Source organism: Uloborus diversus, unplaced genomic scaffold (assembly GCF_026930045.1).
Source record: "Uloborus diversus isolate 005 unplaced genomic scaffold, Udiv.v.3.1 scaffold_13, whole genome shotgun sequence".
In the NCBI taxonomy this organism is placed as follows: domain Eukaryota; kingdom Metazoa; phylum Arthropoda; class Arachnida; order Araneae; family Uloboridae; genus Uloborus; species Uloborus diversus.
This window is the reverse complement of record NW_026557987.1, coordinates 6,914,350-6,930,417: the sequence shown is the minus strand read 5'-3', so window position 1 is coordinate 6,930,417 and position 16,068 is coordinate 6,914,350. Positions and strand designations below refer to the sequence as shown.

The following is a 16,068-nucleotide window of genomic DNA, read 5'->3' as shown; positions in this document are numbered from 1 at the left end:
AGCTGGTGTTATCCAAAATTATCTTGACATTTGTCCGTCTTAAGGTTCTTGCAGGTATATTTGATGCATATTATATAATTTAAAAAGTTTGCGGAGGTAGGGAGATAAAAGCATAACAAAAAAAAAAAAAACATAATTCTGATATTTTCGGACATAAAAATACTGGAAATACGTCCGAAAATACTGGAAATTCGGTAAAATACCGGAACACAATCACCCCTGTTTATAAATCAAATGTCCTCAGAACGAATGTGATTTTAATAAGCGGCGGGCACTGTATTCTATTCTTATATAATTTTATATACTAACTAATAATTACTCTTATTATTCTATTCTTATATAAAGTCTTATTATTTCAATAAAAGTCTCATTCATGAACTGATGAAGAGGAAAGTGGTAATTAATTCACTAATTCGGTTTGATACTTTCTGTAGTTTTCATTCACAAGATTTTGATTAAAAACTTCGATTTTTTAAGTAACCAATTTGAGTAAAAACAAAGAACTCAGATAAGATTCGTGGAACCCCTGAGTTATCTCCATGGAACCCTAGGGTTCCGCGGAACACAATTTCAATAAAAGTCTCAGTCTTGAACTGATGAAGAGGAAAGTGAAGAGGGGGGGGGGTAATCTTTGGCCCCTACTACTTAAGTGCACCTATGCCATAGTATTAAATAGTTCAATAGTCAGAGTCGAAATAGTGTGTGGACATTTGATCAAAATTTTAATGGCTTACAAAGTTACTTTTGAGCTGGTGTTATACAAAATTATCTGGACATTTGTCCATCTTAAGGGATAGGTGTCCATCTTAAGGCTCTTGCAGGTATATTTGATGAGTATTATCTGATTTAAAAAGATTGCGGAGGTAGGAAGACAAAAGCATAACAAAAAAAAACACATAATTCCGGTATTTTCGGACATAAAAATACCGAAAATACGTCCGAAAATACCGGAAATTCGGTAAAATACCAGAACACAATCATCCCTGGTTACCGCCTTATAGCCAGGACTAAGGCAGAAATACATGAAATACACCCCCAGCTCAGTCAATTCCAGCCGACGACTGCAATTTCGTGCTTACTAGCACTCATCAGTACGGCATAGGAAGGCGACTGAGCTGGAAGTGGAAAACCTCTTAAAGATGCCAGAGTGTCAAACAAACTGGTAGCTAATACAGAATAAGCACTGACCACCTGCCTTGCATTCAATCTTCGAGTTGAACCGAACCATTGCTTCGGTCACTCGTTTGGTCAGTGCTAATTCTGTATTAGCTACCAGTTTGTTTGGCACTCTTGGCTTCCTTAAGAGGTTTTCCACCTCCAGCTCAATCGCTTTCCTATGCCGTACTGATGAGTGCTAGTAAACACGAAACTGCAGTCCTCGGCTGGAAATGACTGAGCTGGAGGTGTATTTCATGTGGGGACGTATTCAAATATTTAGTTCAGGGGTAGAAATTAAGAGAAACAATGTCCAACATTTACTCTGTATTACCCCCATCAAAGCTCATTCACCAGTCTTGTGAAAGAATCACCCCCATAATACAAAGTCGCCCACATGGAGGGGGTGGCAAGTGGGGGCTCAAGCCCCCCCCCCCCTTAGAAACTAGAACTCTCTTGCTTTTAGTACTTTTTTCTTTACAAAAATGTAAAAACATTTCTTCTCCGGCCATTAATGAATAAGTTATTAAACATGACAAATTTTAATAACTCTAAACTTCCAGCAGTACCTGGTGATCAAAACAAGAACCAAACACTGAGCATGGACAGATACAAAGCTGTGGGGGGACTTATTCAAATATTTAGTTCAGGGATAGAAATTAAGAAAAACAATGTCCAACCCCCATCAATGCTTGGGATTCACCAGTCTTGTGAAAGAATCACTCCCATAATACATGGGGGCCCATATGGAGGGGGGGGGGGGCAAGTGAGGGCTCAAGCCCCCCCCCCTCCCCTTAAACTAGAATTTCCTTGCTTTTAGTACTTTTTTCTCTGCAAAAATGTATAAACATTTCTTTTCCGACCATTAACGAATAAGTTATTAAACATGACAAATTTTAATAACTCTAAACTTCACTGAAAACAGTTTCCATGGTGAAAACATCCTGCTAAACCATGGGGAAAATATCTGAGCCCCCCCTTCCCCCTTTGCATATGGGCACCCATGCCATAGTATAATCCACCCTGCGGTCCAGTGTTGCCAGATTGGGGGAAATTTCCCCATTTTGGGGAAATCGTGTGCTCTCCGGGGAAACTTTGGGGAAATGGGTTTTGAGGGGAATTTTTTGGGGAAAAATTTTTTTCTTGGGGAAAACCCGGGGAAAAAAATCTTCAGGAAAAAAGCATTATTTCGTATTTAGATTCGGTGTATTTCATGTATAAAATTCGCTTATTTACATCAGGTACAGAAATTTAGGTTGCGTTTGATGAGCGACTGGTAGCTCACCGGTTAAAATAATGACGTCACCTCCAATACTTTAGCATTAGCTGCCGTCACTAGCTGTCTCGTGACGATCAACAGGTTGCTACTGGTTGAGCTCGTCGAACGTAATCTGTTTGTATCAAACAGCGTTGGTTTAGCTTTTCCCAGTTTTATGGAATTCGCATTTCACATTATGTGGAATATTATGTTACAGAATTCGCATTAAGTAATTAGTTGATATGTGAAACGGGTTAAAACAAGTGAGTGTGATGAAGAGTGTTCTTGGATAAATTTTTAAAGTTCATAGTTTAAATCTACAGAAGCAGAGTTTAGTAAATGCGAGTAGAAAAAAATATTCGGCTATTTCTTACCGGTCGGCCAGGGCCATATAATCAAATCTAATATGAGTAAAAGTCCCTTCTTGAGGCAGGCGCTCATATAATGATTACAAAAAAAAAATATTGGGGAATTTTAGAAGAAAATTTGGTTGTTTGGGGGAAAAAAATTCCTTCAAGAGAAAAAATTACCGTGGGAAGTCTATACGTTTTATAAAAATATTAGTGGAAAAATAATTTTTGAATTTGGGGAATTTTGTTAGAAAACATCGCTTTTTGGGGAAAAGTTAGAAGGGAAATGGGGAAATTTGGATTTGACCATCTGGCAACACTGCTGCGGTCTTCAAAGTCCCATGCCGTTTTACCTGCAAATTACAAAGAAAAAAAATAGAATGCATACTCTGGTTCTGGGTTCCCCTGTGCTTCGCATTCCAGCATGAAGGGGTTGTCCTTCTCGTCTTGGGTCTGTGCCACCTGATAGAGCTGTTCGTGGGGGGGCTGCTTGATCATGGTGGGGGGGAAGGGGACAACAGGCACTTCGGCACCCTCCACGGCACAGGAGAGGGCAGACAGGAGACACAACAGGGGGTATAACATCATGGCAGCCAAAATCTGCAAAAGGAAAAAAGAGAAATAAGAGGTCTGTATCCTTAGAATGGGCGTGTCAAGGACACGTTCTCTGCCTTGTCTCCATGGAAGCAATAAGAGAGACAACCTCTCTCGTTTTCATACACTGCAGTTGAGAAACCTCACTGAAATAAATATAGCGTTAGTACTTGAAATTTTAGAGTTTACATGCTCTTAATTGATTCATTTTTGGAAAAATTAAAGATACCAAATGCTTCCTCTCATTATTACAAAATGTAATTCAAAATTAGTTTGAAAACTTTATTTCTTCACAAACATCTTTAAAAATACTTAAACATTTAATGATTTATTATATTTTTCATTTTATTTTATTTTTTACTAGTGGTACCCGCACGGCTTTGCCCATAATAGAAAAATTAAAAGGTCTTTTGGTTTCCTTGTATATTTACAAATAATGTATGGTGAATTTTCTCGCCAGTTGACTTGTACTCATGTTACGGTTCCACGTTATGATCATTTCGTATCTCGCCAATTGGCTTGTGCCCATGTTACGGTTCCATGTTATGATAATTTTGTAATTTACTCGTCCATCTTATGATAATTTTGTTCTTAAAATTGGAATAGAAAAAGAACCACATCGAATTTTTGAAACATCGTTTCGAGGTGCACACCCCCATGCTACAAACTAACTTTGTGCCAAATTTCATGAAAATCGGTCGAACGGTCTAGGCGCGTCATAGAGATCCAGACAGAAAGACTTTCAGCATTATTATTAGTAAAGATTATTATTATTTATTTATTTATTTCCTCTCATTATTACAAAATATAACTCAAAATTAATTTGAAAACTTTATATCTTCTCAAACATCTTTAAAAATACTTAAACATTTAATGATTTATTTTTTTATTTATTTTATTTTTATTTATTATTATTATTTATTTATTTATTTATTTTGTCAACTTAAAGCTTAAAGGCAATTTATAACTAGTTAAAGGCATGTTTATCTTGTATTGTCAACGCAAAGTTTAGAATCAATATTCCAGGAACCAGGACCGGATTTAGGGGAGGGCTGCCCCCTATAAATAATAATAATAATAATATAAAAAAATAAATAGCACTAACTTTGCGATGTATTTACTATTGAAGTGCTGATCGAAAAAGTTGGATATATACATATATATATATATATATCAAAATATTGGGACGTATATCAAAGTATCAGATATTTTCGAAAATATGATCTTTTCGAACCCTTTAGGGCCCCCTTAGGAGAATTAGGGGCCTCCGCACTTCCAAATCTGGTCCTGCCAGGATCACTACCAGTGGATTCTTGAAATAGCATTTTCCAAGAACACTGCCACTACATTTTTTCCAAACATAAGTTTTATCTATATTTGGAAAAAAATATTCAAAAGGAAAAAATGCTATCTTCCTTGCATAAGTCCTTAATTTAAATCAAGTGATTTTTTTTAATCATTCATTTAAAAGCATTTGGATTTTGATCAAGTGATATTTTAAGACTCGGTGACTAAAATCTTAAGCAGCATTTTTTAAGTGATTTAATTTTAGAATGTGTTGTTGTAAATGTAAAAAATGTTGCATTTACAACTTTAGCTTCAACTAATTGAGATATCTAGGCCCCTCTCTGCCTGTCTCTCAGTGAGACAAAATAATATTTATGTTGAGCTAAGAACCATTTAGCTCGCAAGAAAGGTCGGCAATAGTGTTGGTCTCATTATTCCATTAACAATAATGAGATAATAGAGCACACAACTGAAGGACAATTAAAGTTTCAACAGAGAAAGGCACCAAAAGGAATGACAGGGTTGCCACTCAATTTTGGAAAAAAAATTCCCTGTGTTTTCCCTGTATGAAAATAAAACATTACAAACGAGCGAGCATTGATTATTTGAAAAAGAACATTAATATCTTGATAATATCACCACAGGGTAAAAAAACGAAACACACATTTCTAAATAAATAAGGGAAAATAAATAAGAATTCATAATAACTGAAATACTAGCATGGTGGTTGAATATATTCAACTATTTATTCAATAAAAAAAAATTCTCTTAGCCATGGACCTAAAAGTGTATGAGTGACCCAGAACAATGATGATTGACGACTCATTTCATACACTCTAAATGATCATGAAATTCAAGATTCTATTTTTATGATAAATATTTTAATATTTACTTTTAAAAAAAACTTTCAAGCAAAATTACCATTTTTTATTTTACTTTATTTCTGAACTTTATTAATATTCTCATTATAATTATTACTATTTATTTAATTTTTGGTAGTTTATATATTTGGGAATTGATTTTTGTCACTTTAATTTAAGAAGGAAAAAAAATTCCCTGTTTTTTTTGTTGATTGTTGAATTCCCTGTTTTTTGTTGATTTTTGAATTCCCTGTGTTTTCCCTGTTACTTCAGGTTTCCCTGTGGCGTGGCAACCCTGAATGATGCACGGAAACATGAAAGAATTTACGCTAATGCTCCAAACAGATGCTTTGTCAACGTTTAGAACATTAAAATCAATGAAACAGATACTTTGCAGACTTAAGAAAAAAAAGGCTACAATTGACATTATATCCAGATATTTATTTAAAAAAATCAAAATCATGAGTGTAATACAGTAAAACCTGTGAAGTTGACCACCCTTGTAACTCGGGGATCGTCAAAATGGATATTTCGCATGTCTATACGTTATTAGGCATTTATCAACCTGTGGTTGTGTCAGAAAAAAAAAAACTCAACATTCACTCGGGGGTGAGTTAAATGGAAATTAAGGTCAATTTTTGAGTGAAATTTTTTTCGCGAATACAATACTTCCTTTTTGGTAAAAGGAAGTAAAAAAGCCAGAATGGTACACTGGAGTTGAATCACTTCCTGTGGATTATGAAGCTAACACATAATCATGGATGACAGCCGAATTGTTTGAATTTAGACCGTAAATTGTCTAGGCAAAACCGCAAAATCGTCCTATTTGTTGACAACTGTACATCCAAGCTCAATTACGACGAAATTAAAATTTGTAAAACTGGAGATCCTTCCGCCCAATACCACTAAATAATTACAGCCGTTAGATCAGTGAATCATCCAAAATTTCAAACTGAAATATCGTAACGTTGCTTAGAAATGAAAATGTGTAATCTTTATTTTTTTTTTTTTTCTATTTAGATACAATTTCATCTTTAGCGCAACCTGTACGAACAATTTTATGCAACGTTACTTTTTGTTAAGAATGAAAATAGTTTTAGATTTTTTTTTGCTTAGAATTGCTTGATCAGCTGTGAAGATACCCTCAATTCTTTTTACGTCCTCGTCAGTATCATCGAAAGCAGGCAGTAAATCTGATATTGAAGGAATTCGTCATGTGAAGAGACAATACATGCTACAAATTTATCTTGAAAAAAATCTAAAAAAAGGAGTTTGTTTGAGTCTTGCAGATGAAAAATCATTTTGATCTGTTTGCAGAAAAAGGTATGAAGCAAACTTTTTGAAAAAGGATAACATAAAATACGGAATATTGAAAAAGGATAACATTTCAACATGTTATCATTGGTACAGCCTTTTTCCAACAACAGAAAATGACTTCAGAAGCGGGATCGTGTTCAAAACGGAGAACATAAAATCGGGACTACATTCTATATGTAATTTGCAAACCACATGAATATTATAATAATCAATATGCAGACCCTCCCCCAGGATTGGGCGGGAGGGCGCCGCGCCCAACTTGCCCTTTGATTCTTAGAACGCGCCCAACTTGCCGTTTTATCGGTAAAACGGCGCCCTAATTGCCTTTTTGTTCATGAACTGGCATCCTTTGGATTTAAGATTTTTACTAGAAAAAGGAAGGAGCCAGTGTCCCTTTCTATTGTTTTCAGACAATGACTTTCTTCTAAGTGAAAAAAGGCGGACATCCGCCCCTCTCCCTCGCCTCTTAACTAGGATTGCCATTGAGCTGACTATTAGAAAAGCATGCCTTCCATTATCAGTTACCACAAGGGATAAAAAGTGGCCTACTGGGCATTCTAGAGACTTAACAATGTTCTTCCAAGGACCTTTCACTTTTGGGAACCCTACTGATAAGCCACTGCTGAATTCCCAGGATCACTTCCTTGCTCCTTGCCTCAGGCTTCCCATCGCCCTTTATTTAATAATGGAGGGCTGTAGCGAAGAATACTGGCTGTCATCCTTCCTCCTTATCGCTTCATGACAAGGGAAGTGTTTCTTTGTCCAATTGACATGTATGGTAAGAAAACTCTACTTCTCTTCCAGCCAGATAAACGTTAAGTTAGCCCTGCATTTTATATAATCTTTCAATCAAATTCATATTTTTAATAGTGCTTTTCCATTTTGAATTAGAATTAAGTAGATGCAATGGAGCGCCATAAATCCATTGACCTAAAATCCGCCATCGTCCAAAATTTGCGCCATTTTTTTCCCGTTTTTTTTTCCTGCACTGCAAATTTAATCTTTTTTTTTTTTCTTAAATTTTATTTCTGTGTAAATTAATCAAAATCAGGATTATTTGCTGAAACAGCTGTTTTAGCGGATAATATGCAGTTTTATTATGCTTTATACGCACGCTGATAATTTTTTTATCTGAAAAATACGTTCGTATTTTTGCTCAGTTTTCTTCATATTGTGTACTACTCAAAAAATAATAAGAAATATCGAAAACTGAAAGCAGATGCTAAAAGATTGCTGCAGATTAACAGCAAAACGCTAATATTTCGCGTGACACGTGGCATCAAAGAAACGCAAAAATATGACAAAAATAAAAAGAATTCAGCATGTAAAAGTCAAATGTGGATGATTTTTGACATTTCAAATGAAAACAAATGACTTTTAATTATTGAAAATAAATACTAAGTGCTTTGAAACTGGTGCTGTTTATTGGTTTTTGTTTCCTTATGGTGGTGGTTACTTCAAGAGCAATTATTACTTTTGGATTTAAAAGTCTTAAGTTACAGCTAGTAACAGCTGAAAGAATTAGTTTTCCGCCCCCTCCCCCTTTTATAGTTCATTCTTTGTTTTCCAATTTAGAAATCAAAACTAGAAATTATTTTCAGATCATAATAATTTGTTTTACTTATGTACATCTGCTTACAAAACATTATTTAGCCACAAGCAGAAACTTTTACTTTATATATTCATTGTTTAGATATTAGTAAATCAATTGTTTTACATAAACAAGCCATTCTTGCTTAATGAAATTGTTACCAAATGTTTGTGACATCTCAAAGTACTTTGTGGTAACTAATGTAAGTCTAATTCATGTTAAAGTGTGTCGTTGGGGAAAGTTATTATGTACATAATTCATCAAAATCTTAAGAGAAACGTGAGTTAAGCTGCTAGATTTGCATCAATTACCACTCACATGCTCTCAAAACCAGCCTTAGCAAAATTTTGTACTGTTTTCTCTCCTTTTTTTTCTTTCCTTTTTCTTGCAGATGCTAAAAATCCTATGGCTTTTAGTTGCTTTCTTTTTTTAACCCCCCTTTTACCCCCCCCCTCTTCCCTAATTTTTAGTCCCAATCGCCTCCATTGAAAATGATTATAAACTATTCAAATGTTCTACGAAGTAATTCATAAATGTTTCAAAGTTTTTTTTGTTGCGACAGTAAGACATTTGAACTTGGGAATAACAGTAATATCCTACGACTATATCCACTGATGCTTTGAAGCTATAATTAACATGCCGTTTAGTTTCGAAAAAGTGCCCTTTTTTTGAAAAACAGCACCCTGCCCTTTTTTAATCCTGGGGGAAGCTCTGCAATATGTGATATAACTGCCATTAATATCAATTATGTTTTATTTTTAAAACATTAAAGTATCGCATTTCATAAATGATTCAAATATCATTTATGAAAAAATATCATTAAAAGTGGGTAAATGTTTGCACGAATACCATATTTATTTATGGGTCATTTCACAGTATTTTTGATATTTATGTAGAGTTCCTCATGTGACCTTTTTTTGCTATAACTTTTTAATTTACTGTTTGATTTGCAAATTATTTTAATATGAGTTGGTGTGTTTGTAGGGAAAGCTCAAAATAAAACAATATGCTAATCAAACAGTAAATTAAAAATTTATGGCAAAAAAACGGTCACGTTACGAACTCTACATTAAATGACAAAAATACCGTAAAATGACCCTTATATAAGTAATGAAAGAAACATAAGAATCTATGTTATGATAATGATATATAAGATTATAAACAACATTGATTGGATTACGCAGTCGCTATTTGAAACTTTCAGTTCATTCGAACCCTGATTATGACATCCTATTACAATATGTTATGAAAGTTATGAAAGATTTTTCAAAAGTAGACAAACTTCATTCGATGACTTAAAAAACCACATCCCATACAGATCATTTGAACCACTGACTTATAGTTACGTAATCAGTCATTTATTCTCATTAATTAGTTTAGTACATAATTAGATCGAATGAGCGCCACAAGAAATGTAAATATTTTCGAAGAAGAATGCATACCTCGACAAACTTTAGCCTGGACGAAACGCTTCACGAAAGCAGACTAGTTGCGATTTTCTTTCACGTGATGAACATTTAAATGCATAAGAAAAGAATGATAAGTATTAAAGAAGGCGACAGTGAGCAGATAAATCCATTTAACGCGTAATTACGATCCTAAACACACCCATTTAACCGACTGCTTCGAGTAAACTGAACCCAGCCCCATCAACACGTTGCCAAAGCGTGATGAGTTAAAAAAATAACAACACTCATTTCGTGGGAGAGTACAGAAGAAGGAGGAGATGCCTTTTCCCCTTTTCTCGTGGACGGAAAGTCTATAATGTGACATTCCCCTTTTAAGACAAACAACGTTAGAAAAAGCACAAATTTGCCAATTACAGCAGACACGTGTTTCGGCGTTACGGGGAACGCCTTTTTCACTGCAAAAAATAATGAGTTTATTTTCATCCATAACCTCATTATTTTTTGCATTGAAAAAGGCGTTCCCTGTAACGCCGAAACACGTGTCTGCTGTAATTGGCAAATTTGTGCTTTTTCGAACGTTGTTTGTCTTGCTTTACTCTTCAGCACAAAGGTATTTATTTATCTTATTCCCCTTTTTGCTGACGTGACGTCTTCCGTTTAAGGGACTCTAGTTTAACCAGAAATATGCAACGCTTTGAGGAAGGAACGATCCTCTGAAAGTAGTCTAGTCCCTTGCCGAATATCTTTCCTTCTGAGCTCTCATTTGTCAAGGCTCTCGCATTGTACAATTCCAGTCGAATGATCTGATGCTATGTTGAAATGAGTCATTCCACGTCAACTGACCTAATTTTTCAAATCGTCCCCACTCGAACATCTCCGATTTGGATAAAGTTTTATAGAGGCGTAGAGATGCCTTTGAAACTATTCTATGCAAATTTTCAGCTTCCTAGATCCAAATCCTGAGGATCTAGAATCTCCGAAAAACGTGATCCAACATGGCGAATGGGCCGTGGTAGCCCAATCGGTAGAGTGTCGGATTCGGGGCCGGAGGGCCCTGGGTTCGAACCTCGATGGTCGAAGACCCACCGTCGTCATTAAAGGGGACTGGGCGACGTTAAATAGGCTCGTGGTCTCAATGTCCTCCGAGTGAAACGATACCTCTGGGGGTGCTAGCACCAGGCAGCTATTAGCTCCTGGACGAGTTCTAAATTCTCATTAACCGTTCGAGCCGGTGATGGTGCTGCCATCTATCTGTATATAAAATAATGGAGGCAAGGCACTTAGTATGCAGTCCTCGACATAAATACAGTTGTAGTCAGTTGTGACTCTGAATAGGAATAGTCTAGTCCCTTGCCGAATATCTTTCCTTCTGAGCTCTCACTCGTCAAGGCTCTCGCATTATCGTCGAATTATCTGATTGATCTGATGCTATGTTGAAATGAGTCATTCCACGTCAACTGACCTAATTTTTCAAATCGTCCCCACTCGACCATCTCCGATTTGGATGAAGTTTTATAGAGGCGTAGAGATGCCTTTGGAACTAATCTATGCAAATTTTCAGCTTCCTAGATCCAAATCCTGAGGATCTAGAATCGCCGAAAAACGTGATCCAACTTGGCGGATCAGCTTTTTATGTCAAATTTCCAAGTTTACACCAATTTTACAGGAAATTTTATTGCACTGGAAGCCTGAAATTTTAAACGCTTAAAGTATGGTTGACCGTTAGTATATTCAAGTATTTTTGTGAATTTGAGCTCTTTAGATTTTGAGTAGCATGCGCGTGAACTTGTGAAAAAGCGTGATGGGAAATTGTTTTCCTGGATCTCACGACCTATTTTTTTTTCTTTCTTGATCCTACCTCGTTCATCCTCGTCACGCTTTCGACTCCCTTTTTTTCGCGAGCGTCATTCTCTCTCTATCTTGCAGCGCTACCGTCACACGCCTTGACTAACGTTGTAGGAATTATCGACGCTCATGGAGTATACGATTCAAAACTCAATTTCTATCCGCGTGAATTTTCCATTATGAGATGTGATGGATTATTCTTTGATTTCATACATTATTTTGGTGGATTTAACATCTGTTTTCACATCGTACACTGGAGACTTGACCGATTTTACCATAGAAGGACTCTCACTATTACCTTCCAGAGAAGAAGAAAAAACGATTCTCTTTGAAGACGTGGAAGATATCACCTACAAATGGTGGCAGAGTTTCGACGCTTCTCCGTTCCTATCACCACCCGCCGGGAAAATGGTGGCGTGTCGATCGTCGGGCATCGAAGTGATTTTAAAACGTTTGAACATTCCTTTCATCAATTTGAATATTTGTGGTTTTCCGAGTTCGATCGTCGATATCGTTCGACGATCGCCCATCCGTCGTCATGCGGAAATACATAAAATTCCATCATCCTGTGCGTTTCACGATGAAGAAGGCGAAGATGAATTCGCCATTCATTTCTGCTCCAATGAGTATATCGCGACTATGCATTTTTGGTTATCGTCACGATGGAAACCCACCGACGACAACGACGATCATGTCGAACCATATTTTATGACTGATTTGGAATTGGAAAAATATGACTTTGATATGGACGATTTGTTTCCAGAATTTTAAAAAAAATGTTATTGTCATATAATCAAATTTGTATCATCATGTAAACATTTTATAACAATAAATTAATTAATAAAAAAAAATTTTTTTTTTAAATGTTTTCGAGAGCCAATATTGGAAAGAATTTATTCGATATTCATTCGTTCCATGAGATTCGCCATGTCGCACGTTTCATTTTTACTTTTTCACAAAACAGCGGTACTGAATGAGGAATGGGACTGACATTATACCGTACGAGCGCTCGTAATCCCGTAATCGCCAAAAACCGGTGACAGTTGGATTTCAGACACAATTCACAGGGAATGTTCAGAAAGTCATCGGCAGATAAAAACCATCGAATCGTTTCTCGGACGGACGGAGGTAATAAAGGAATTGGAACGGAGGGTATCGTACGTGTACGAATTGACTGCGTAGATAATTTTGATTCTCAGTCTCGATAAATCGTCGGCAAAAACACTCCAATCGATGAAATGATCCCTCGAAATGTACGGGGAACCGTTGGTGATGGTATATCCTTCACCGATCGCGACTATCCCGGGTACGGTATCTAAAAAACGCAAAGATCCTGCCATTACCATATAATATAATTAATTTCTCTCGAGTCTTGATTTCGGTTCAAATTTTGACTAGTTATTCGGTAGCAGGCTCGAAACCGATTTTCGCCTGAAGTCCCCAAGGAAGTATGGAAAATAAAATTGTAATGAGAAACGATATGACGAGTACTTTCACAACCTCTACCGTACAAAAATGTATGATTCGATGTGAGATTCCACCCTCATATGAAGCGTTGAATAAGTCGTACAAAATGAAATAATTATTCACTAAACGAAGCACTTGGAAAAAATTTGCGTTAAACTGATCCATGATGAACGTTTAACTGCTTTTTTTTTTTGCACACAAAATTGAAAAGATGATTTCAATCCAAAGATTCTCAGTTTTAAAACGCAAACATTACAAATTTACGTTCAAAAAAAAAAAAAAAAATTATATATATATATTTATATATTTTTTTTTTTTTTAATCGTCTCTCCTCGGTGGTTCGCTATACGGTATCATTGAAGACATATGCATTCGTAATTGGAAAGCTTTAACGGGACACATGATGACAAAAATTACAAAGATAACAGATACAATAGATATTTTGACGAGTCCTCTCAGAAGCAAATCAAAAGTAATAAAATTATCTATGAAATCGTAAATGAGTTGTCGGTTGAAAAGTAGCAAATTTAAAAGAAAGACTTGCAAGAAATAATTCATCAACGAACCAATCATGTTATTTTTTTTCTCTTTTCCTTCAACAAGGATATTTTTGAAATTTGAACAAAAAATGGAATCTAATGAAAATTACAAATAGCTTTATTAGAGAAATATACTCATTTCTACATACAAAAAAAAAAAAAAAAAAATCATTTTAATCGTCCTTTCCATCTTGCACTAATCTTTAATCTTAATGATTTTAAATCGTAAATCGCTTTCTGTTTTTTTCTTTCCTTCTTCTTTTTTGAAATACCACTCTTCATTTTTTTCTTTTCTCCAGTCTTTTTTTGTTTTCTCTCGTGAGATTGCATCGGGATAATTTTTGTAACTGGGCAAACACTAGAGTTCATTCGATCCTTTAACCTTTTCAACGTTTCGTGGCGTCTTTTTTTCAAACACTGAAACGTTTCTTTCCAACAAGAGAGGTGTTTCTTTGTCTCCATCGATAGCTTCGCACCAAATGCGTTAATTGTCAATGTTTTCCATAAATGCGAATCAATCTCGCCAAAAAGATCAGAGTTGTTGCTTTCAAATCGAAGGAGTAAATTTTCGTCTTTGAGAAAACACTCTTTCAATTCGGGTAGAAAGCAGAAGAAATATGAGGCAGGATGATCACTTGGAGGAAACGTCAAATTCGGCAAATGACGAACGATTTGCTTCTTCGTCAAATCGTAAAGTGTAGAAGGTTTAATGTTGATATGTTGTTGTCGTCTTCTCCGACCGGTATAAATAGGAGTCTTTGAATAAGTTCGTATCATAATCGGGATCTAGAGAGAAGGGAAAAAAATAATATGTAAACAACAGAGCAAACAATTCATTGCAAAAAAAAAAAAAAAATATATATATATATATATATATATATATATATATATATTTTGTAATACTGAAAAAATTGCAAAGGATCTTTAATTATTATTCCCGGGGTTCGTAACTAATCCTTTATCCTCTTGTTCAATTAATACATCTAATCTGGCAACCACACTATTTAGAAAATCTATAAGATTTTCGATATTTTTGATCCTAGCTTCAATTTCTTCGTCGGTCAAATTGTTTATATCTTCGGGTACGGCGTCGTTTTGTTCATCGGGGATTGCACCACCACTCGATTCTGCATCATCGGTCGTCAAATCTTCTTCGGGAAGAGCGTTTCGGTCTTCGGAGATTGTGTTTTCCTCTTTGGTCATAGTGTTTCGTCTATTTGTCATAGCGTTTAATCTTTCGTCGTTTGTATTAAATTCAAAAGTACGAAAGCTTATTAATATACCCAAGATATATAATCTATATCTCTCTTACTATATCTCTCTTACTACAAAAAAATATATATATATATATATATATATATATATATATATATTTTTTTTTTTGGTTGTGTAAATCGGGCAATGAGTGGTTTAAAAAAAAAACACCAAAGCATAGAGTCCCTAAACATTATTAAAAATCCATTCGTACAATATTCGTCTAAATTTCAATCAAAATATCTGTAAACGATGTTTGAGGGTCCTTGACCTTGAGGGTCGCAGATCTCGACGAAATTCTGGATTTAGGTCAATTCGCATTAGATACGAACCCAGGTAAAGCGATTTGACTGCGTAGGCCCTAGTTCGACCGCAATGAGGGTAGAAAGTTGCTTAAAATTTAACTTTTTTACCCTGTTCTTGATATTGCATTGCAGTATCACCCAACTGAATGCAGTCACAATGTAGAATAAACTCCTCTGCCCCTACATTGTGCTAAAAAGAGACGCGAAAGGTGTTAGGAGACAAATATTGTGCCAAAGCTTCAAATTCCAAATGCAGCCAAACTAGAGCCTATGCACTCAAACTATTTTACCTGGACTCATATCTAGTACGAATCGACCTAAATCCAGAAGTTCATCCAGATTCGTGACTCAAGTTTTTGTCGTCTGAACCAAACTGAGTTCCAGGAATCAATAATTGCTTGCAATGGCGTTTTCATTGGAATTTGAAACTTTGGCACAGTATTTACCCTCCCAATGCAATCGGCGTCTCTTGACAATACAACTTAAAGTAGGGGGGATTTATTCTACGTTGTGAACTGCAAAGCGATTGCGAGAAAAGGATAAAAAAAAGTTTGACTTCCAATGAAAAACCATTGCTTTTCTGGACTCAACTTGCAACTTCGGACCCCCGTCGCAGCCGAACTAGGGCCTATGCAGTCAAACCGCTTTACCTGGGTTCATATCTAGTGCAAACTGATCTAAATCCAGAATTTCGCCCAGATCTGTGACCCTCAAGTTCAGAGACGTACCGAGTAGCACTTTGGCCGAGTAGCCGAGTACCGAGTACTCGGCCTTTCATTACTCGGCCGAGTACCGAGTTACCGAGTACTCAGCCTTTCATTACTCGGCTGAGTTACC

At 35.8% G+C, this 16,068-nt stretch overlaps 1 protein-coding gene across 1 annotated transcript in view; it reads right to left on the bottom strand.

The window, feature by feature from the left end:
* The window catches only part of LOC129232651 (neuroglian-like), a 99,452-nt gene extending 84,577 nt beyond the window's left edge, over window positions 1–14,875 (bottom strand). Inside the window, exons 1-2 of the mRNA XM_054866783.1 lie at window positions 14,624–14,875; window positions 3,152–3,363 (exon numbers count right to left, since the gene is read on the bottom strand). Of these exons, the coding sequence (XP_054722758.1) occupies window positions 3,152–3,363; window positions 14,624–14,875 (464 nt within the window). The remainder of the gene's footprint in view (window positions 1–3,151; window positions 3,364–14,623) is intronic.
* Between the last annotated feature and the right edge of the window lie 1,193 nt (window positions 14,876–16,068).